This window comes from Solanum stenotomum, chromosome 8 (genome assembly GCF_019186545.1).
Source record: "Solanum stenotomum isolate F172 chromosome 8, ASM1918654v1, whole genome shotgun sequence".
Taxonomy (NCBI): domain Eukaryota; kingdom Viridiplantae; phylum Streptophyta; class Magnoliopsida; order Solanales; family Solanaceae; genus Solanum; species Solanum stenotomum.
Window position 1 is genome coordinate 11112680 of NC_064289.1, and position 7945 is coordinate 11120624.

Below are 7945 nucleotides of genomic sequence, written 5' to 3' on the forward strand. Positions count from 1 at the left end.
TGATAGAAATGTCCAGACAGATAAGGAATTAATGGAGATCAAGCAAGCCCTAGGAAATGCAAAATAGAAGGACAAGGAAATGGATTAGAAAAATCATCTGTGGGTGGAGATAGAGAATAGGGGTTTTGCAATTTAGCTGGGAATTTCCAAAATTCTAATGGTAAATTTCTTACCCGATGTTCTAAACTTGATTTTCCTTTATTTTTGGGGTCGGATTTAAGGGCATGGTTATATAAGATGGATCAATTTTTTGCCATGAATGAAGTTCAATATGATCAGAGGGTGAGAGTAGCATCTATCCATTTAGATGGTGAAGCTATTGCTTGGCATAGATCATACTTGAAGTCTAGGAACTCAGTTATAGATCCTTCTTGGTCTGAGTATGTGTTGGCTGTTAATGGAAGCTATTAAAAATCTACAACAAACTGAGGATGTTAGAACATATCAGGCTGAGTTTGATAGGTTATTGAATGGGGATAATTTGTCAAACAAAAATGCCATCAATTGTTTTCTCAGAGGGTTAAAACCTGAGCTCAACAAAGTTGTTAGAATGCAAGCACCGAAAACCTTAATGCAAACCTACAAGTTAGCTAAGTTGCAGGAAGAGGTTTTTGATGCTCAAGCTAAGTCTTGGGGAATAAGTAGAACCAGCAGGAATCAGACTGATCTTCTCCATAATCCATCTAGGTTTCAGGGTGTACAAAAACCTACTTTTTCTAGCACAACTGTCAAGAAACCTTATGAACCAAATGCTAACATATTCAATAATGGTAATACTAGTAGAAAGTTATTGATTGTTGTTGAGATGGATGAGAAAAGGACAAAAAGATTGTGTTTCTTGTGTGATGAGAAGTATATGCATGGGCAGAGGCGTATCCAGGATTTCGGGATGATTGGTGCATTATTACAAAAAGGTTTATCTAAAATATAAATTTGATCGGTTGGACATTTAGGTTCTTATTACTGAAAACCGTTAAAATTAATATTATAGGTCCAAAACTAATTAAAATATCAAAAGTGTTACCAATAAACATTTAGAGAGGTGTTATCTAATTTTACAAAGAAAAATAAAATAAGATGAATATAAAATTCAAATTTCTAACCTCACGTAGAGAGGTGCACCCAGTCATCATCACATTATATGATACTCCGAATATGAGTTCACACATCTATATTTCAATATTTTTCAAAAATATAACACTACTATATATGATCTTGGGAGGGGAGCATGGGTTCACGTGAACCCAGTGACCCCTCCTTGGATACGCCTTTGTGCATGGGGATGTTTGTAAATCCGAGAAATAGTTGTATTTGGTTGAAGTTTTGGAAGACGAGGAGGTAATCATGGAGGAAGAAGTGTTAGAAGTGGATGAGTTCATGACAATTTCCTTACAAGCATTTACTAGAAGTACATGTTATCAAACAATTAGAGTAACTGGATACCATGAAAAACAACCCTTACATGTGCTTATTGATACAAGTAGTACTCATAATTTCATTGATGAGTCAATGGCAAGGAAGATAGGTTGTAAAGCTTTACCTATACATGAACAATCAGTAAGTGTAGCTGATGGTAGGAAGGTTCAAACTGCTGCAGTATGTAAGAATCTGAAGTGGTTACTACAGGGTACAACTTTTTCTTCTGATTTTCTACTACTACCATTAGGGAATGTTGACATAGTGTTGGGTGTGCAGTGGTTAAACACTTTGGATAGGATTTTGTTTGACTTTAGAAATAGAACTATTGAGTTTGTGCACTTGGGAAGAAAACATGTTTTAAGGGGAGCTAGTAGCTAGATCAAGACCATCAAGGCCCAATCCTTGAACAAAAAGAGTGTTGAATCAGTTCAGGTTTTCATGCTTACCTTGGTGACAGATACAACCTATGTTGGGCAATGCAACAGTATACAAGTAACTCAAGGTACTGATATTCATCCTGCCTTAACTGTTTTAATGGAACAGTACAAATGCCTCTTTGATATGCCTACTACATTGCCCCCTCATAGAGGCATCTTTGATCACAAAATACCACTCATTGACTCAGCTACTCCTGGTAACAAAAGGCCTTATAGATATCCTGGAATGAAGAAAGATATTATTGAGAAGCTAGTACAAGAAATGCTAGATCAAGGTGTGATACAACCTAGTTCTAGTCCTTATGCATCACATGTAGTCCTTGTTGGGAAGAAAGATTGGAGTTGGAGGCTTTGTGTAGACTATAGAGATCTCAATAAACTGACAGTCAAGGACAAATTTCCTATTCCTATCATTAAGGATTTGTTAGATGAACTAGAAGGAGCTGAAATGTTCTCTAAGATTGATCTTAGAGTTGGTTACCACCAATTAAGGATGAAGGAAACAAGTACCTATAAGACAACTTTTAAAACTCATGAAGGACATTAAGAATTTCTGGTTATGCCATTTGGTCTTACAAATGCACCTTCTTCATTTCAGAGTCTTATGAATGCAATATTTAAACCACTCCTTATGAGTTTAGTACTGGGTTTTTTATGATATATTAGTGTACAACAAGGATATGTCAGCTTATGTGAACCATTTACAAGAAATGTTTGATTTAATGAAGCAACATCAATTGTTTGCCAAAGGTTCTAAGTGTGCTTTTGGGGTACCTGAGGTAGAGTACCTAGGCCATTTTATCAGTGCTAAAGGGGTAGCTACTGATCCTAAGAAAATTTCTGCAGTACAGGCTTGGTCTGTCCCTACAAATATCAAACAACTGAGAGGGTTTCTTGGTTTAACAGGATATTATAGGACGTTCATTCTGAATTTTGGATCCATTGCTATACCTCTCATTGAATTATTAAAGAAGGATAAGTTTGTGTGGAATGAGGGCGCTACTACAACTTTTCATGTTCCCAAAGATGCACTAGTGATTGCACCTGTCTTAGCATTACCAGACTATGATAAACCATTCATAATTGGACTGATGCAAGTGGTTTAGGAATTGGTGCTATCTTGATGCAGTAAGGGCATACAATTGCCTATATCAGTAAGTCATTGGCGGCTAGACATCAGGCTATGTGTGTGTATGATAGATAGCTATTAACCATCATATTTGCAGTTACTAAGTGGTCTCATTACCTATTAGGAAGACATTTCATGGTGAGAACTGATCAGAAGGCACTAACACACCTCCTTAAACAAAGTATTCATACTGATGTAACGTTGTGCAATTTTAAATAACTATGAAGAAGTTTATAATTGGAATTAGTCATTTTTTTTGAAGAAGTCAGAATCTGGAAATTTACTTAAGTATGGGGAAAAAATTGAGTTTTTTTTGTCAACTTCAAACAGTCATAACTCCTAGCTCAGAATGAGTTAGGCAAATTTCCAGTTATGTCTGGAAATCTTTTGGAATGATCTTTCCAACTCCGCCGAGTTTGCTCGATTCCGAGTTCGTATGAGTGAGTTATGCCCTTTGGAAGTTGGGCTGTTGGCACAGCCGCACAAGGCAGTTTAGTCCGAATTTGTAAGGGTAAATTGGTCTTTTCCCTAACCATTTCTTTTGGTTATATTAAGGTTTTAGACTGATTTTAAATCAATTTTCCCTTTTTAAAAGTGAGAGTTAGGGTTTTGGAGAGAAAGAAGAAAAGAAAGAGAAGAAGAAGCAAGGATTTCGTCAAGATCGTCGTGGTTTTCATCGGGGGTGATCCCTATTAAGGTATGTGAGATCATAGTGTTGGGTTGGTTCTTTCCCCACACGCCAAACTCGTTTTTAATTCCGAGAAAAGATTGGTTGTGGTTGTTGAATTCTTGTGGTTGTGTTGTTGAAGTTTCTTGTTGGTTTAGTACATGTTTCCGGTTGTGATTTTTAGTTGAATCTATTGTATACTAAGTGTCTTTATGATTCTAAGTGTTTGTTGCTGGAACCTTTGAGGTTGAGAGGGTTTAGAGTTGGAGAAATGAAGGGGAAAAAGTGGGATTTTTGGGGGAAAAGGGCTGGGGTGTCGCGCCAGCCAGCGCGCCCCAAAAAGGGACGTTGAACTTCCCCTTGGGGCAGCGTGCCTGGCAGAACTCCCAGCAGGCCCCTCTGAAGTTTGAGGGCTGGCGCCCCGCGCCTCTCATAGCGCCAAGGACGCCAATCCTTCCCTTTCATTCCCCACTTTTTCATACATGTTCCTTGGTAATGTACCTATGTTTTATAATTGTTTCCAATACTCTAAGGTACATCTAAACATCCCAAACTCATCCATAAACATGAGATCATTACCCTTGAATCCATAATCCAATTCAAGGCAAGTTAGGATCAAAGTCAAGTGAAGTTAAGAGTCAAGTTTAGAAATTAAGAAGCAAGTCAAAACAAGTCTTTAAAGTTTTTCAAGAGCCTTTGTTGAACATTTTAACTTCATTTTAAAGCTCAAGTTTCAAGTTAAATAAAGATTATTGAGTTTCAAGTTAAGTAAAGAGTATAGAGTTTCAAGTTAAGCCAAAAGTATAAAGTTGAGTTCATTTTCTCAAAAGTTATTAGGGAACTAAGTATTCCCAAAGAAGTTTATGCATGTTTTCACACTTGAGCAAAGAAAAGGGAACATTGATTCCAAAAGAGCCTTTGGGCTAAGCTTTGAGTAATTATCTCAAACCAAAGAAAGAAGTTTGTTTTTTAAACATATGAGCCAAAGTATATTTTTGGGAGTAGTATTGAGCACCGAATTGGGGACACGAGTTCGTATTAACTCAACTCTCCATAAGAACCATGTAGCCAAACATGGGATTTAACGGGTCATACTTTATAGATGATCACGTAAGTTAAGCTAGTGGATCCACTAAGTAAAGTAAGGTCCTATATCATGGCAAGGTATAGGATGGTCCTTGGGCAACGTGAGGTAAAACGTTGTATCATCACTAGGGCTCATAGTGGTGGTTGTCGGTTAAAGAATCTCCCACAAAAGTTATATTACTTTTATATAAGTAAAGTTGAGTTTGTTATCGTTTTATCCTTAACAAACTAAGTTGTTTACACTGTTTTACAAGCTTTATATATTGCATGTGTCTTATTGCTTTATATTGAGTTCGGTTATTCATGAGTTGAACAGAGTTAAGGTAAGAGTTCCTTTGTACTCCTTTCAAGCTTAAGTTGTTGTTTAGGTTTCCAGCTCTCATACTCGTACATTCAATGTACTGATGCCAGTTGGCCTGCATCTTATTATGATGCAGACGCAGGTACCCAGGATCAGCATTCAGCACGTCGTTGATCCAGTTGAGCACTCCAGAGTCAGTGGTGAGCCTCTTTGCATTCCGGAGGACTCGGTTATTTTGTTTTTCGAAGTTTTGCTTTATTAGGATGTTGCGGGGTCTGTCCCAACATCCATCTCAGTGTTATAGAGGCTTCATAGACAGTCAGTCAGTCAGTTAGTATTGAGTCTCTCATCTATGTATATATATAATATTCTACTTTGAGACTCGAGTTGCTTTTTTGGCCAGATTTTATCAGTTAGGTTATTTATGACCTTTCATTACATAGAGTTATTGCATTGAGTTAAGTTTTCGTTAAGTTAAGGAAGCCAGGCCAAGGGTTCGCTTGGGGGCCAGCAATGGTCTTCGAGTGCCGGTCTCGCCCAAGGTGTAGACTCGGGGCGTGACAACTGATTTTCAGGTTGCTGGTATTTCCAAATTGATGGCCTTTGATTTTACTATTGAGTTCAAGAAAGGGACTGACAATAAGGCTGTTGATGCCTTGTCAAGAAATCAAAGTGCTGAGTTGTGGGCTATTTCACTCTTAACTTCTAATGATACACTTTTGGAGAGAATTAGCCTAACATGGATAGCTGATGCTGAGTTGCAAGTTGTTATTCTTAAGTTACAAGCAAGGCCTTATAAATTCTATACCTGGATTGGTTCTCAGCTAAGGTGGAAGGGCAGGCTAGTAGTAGGGTCTGATTTGTAGTTAAGACAATCCATTACTCAATTGTGGCATTCAACACCACAAGGTGGTCATGCAGGCATGGATGCAACTATTAAGAGGCTACAATCCCTTTCTACTGGAAGTCATTGTTAGCTGACATTTGAACTTTTATTCAGAAATGTGATATTTGTCAAAGGTATAAATATGATGCAGCAGCTTACCGTAGACTACTTCAACTATTACCTATTCCTGATGGCGTATGGATTGATATCAGTTTAGATTTCATTGAAGGTCTTCCTAAATCAAAAGGGAAGGAAGTCATTTTAGTAGTGGTGGATAGATTTAGTAAGTCTGGTCACTTCATTGCTATTGCACACCCTTACACTGCTGAATTTGTATCTCACTGTTTTTTCGACAATGTTTTCAAATTGCATGGTATGCCAGCTTCTATAGTAAGTGACAGGGATCCCATTTTCTTGAGTTCTTTTTGGCAAGAGTTATTTACATTATCTTACTACATAAATCGACAACATACCATCCCCAAACTGATGGTCAAACAGAGGTTCTTAACAGAACCTTGGAGACATATTTTGAGATGTTTTTGCTCTGATAGTCCTCATACTTGGGCTACTCAACTACCACTTGTTGAATGGTGGTACAACACTACATACCACTCTACTTTGAAATGAACATCTTTTGAAGTTCTGTATGGTCAAAAACAACCAATACACTTGCCTTACTTAGCTGGTGAGTCTTTTGATGACATGGTTGATAGATCCCTGGAGGCTAGAGAGGTTGTGATATCACTGGTCAAGTTCCATTTAGCTAGAGCACAATAAAGCATGAGAGATAAAGCTAACAAACACAGGTCTGATAGGCAATTTATGAAGGGAGATTGGGTTTACTTGAAGTTACAACCTTACAAACAGATTTTAGTGGCTTCTAGGCCTTTCAACAAGCTTGCTGCAAAGTATTTTGGTCCTTACTTGGTCCTTTCTAGAGTTGGTGCAGTAGCTTACAAGTTGCTTTTACTTGTTGATGTCCTTATTCATCCTGTGTTTCATGTTTCCCAGCTTAAAAGGTGTTATGAGGTGCCTACGATCATTAATCATCCCCCTATTTTACATCTTTCAAGTCCTTATTGTCCCATTCTTGAGTCGATATTGGAGAGAAGGATGGTCAAAAAGGGTAATAAGGCTGTGTGTCAAGTCTTGGTTCAATGGTCTGGCTTGGATGCTTCTCAGGCTACTTGGGAGTTCCTATATGAGCTGCAACACATGTTCCCTGCATTTCACCCTTGAGGACAAGAGTGGTTTCCATTGGGGGTATTGATACAATGCTTAGATGATTAGGAATATTAAAAAGTAGTTACTAATATTCATTAGTCACAAAAACACTTATCACTGTTCACTATTTGTTAGAGTTTGTTAGAGCAGTTATTTCATTAGCTGTAGCTTTAGCTTCCATTTCAATTCTATAAATAGAGATGTAATACAATTGTTAAGGCATTGAATGATATATGATAATTCTTCTCTTCTCTCTTTTACTCTGTTCTTCTTAGCTTCTATCTCGGAATTGCCCTGATATAGTTATCTTCTTCTTCAAGGTTCAGCCTCCTAGTTGATATTATCCTTTCGATTACTGTTAATTGGATCATCGCTGCTCTGGTTTAAGTGTGTGGTCAAATCATGGTATACTTTCATCAAGAGCCCTAATTTTATCAAAATGCACACCAATCATCAAATCTTTCGTATTCCTTTTGTCATTATCTCTTACCACAAAAATGATATTAGCTGCTTCCGGCCTGAATTTTTTTCACTCCATCTTCATCGCAACATTGAACACTATAATTCCCCTATAAAGCAGCAATTGTATTCACCCTTTGCTACTCATGGGGTGAGATTCGAGTTTTGCTACAATGGCTTCATTTGTTTTACCAAGGATATCTATACCTCACCAGTAGTTATCCTCTGGAATCCCGCTAATCGTAGATACAAATGCATCAATATACCCTCTGAGTGCTCCAAATTTACTCATCTAAAACTCGGGTTTCATCAACAAAGCAATGAATATAAAATTTTG

General features: G+C 37.6%; 1 protein-coding gene across 1 annotated transcript; it reads left to right on the forward strand.

Moving 5' to 3' along the window:
• Positions 1-397: 397 nt before the first annotated feature.
• On the forward strand, positions 398-2962 carry LOC125873466 (uncharacterized). The gene is made up of 4 exons (XM_049554403.1): positions 398-914; positions 1322-1600; positions 1877-2362; positions 2523-2962. Exons 1-4 carry the CDS (start codon positions 398-400, stop codon positions 2960-2962), a joined length of 1722 nt encoding a protein of 573 aa, XP_049410360.1.
• The last annotated feature ends 4983 nt before the right edge of the window (positions 2963-7945 follow it).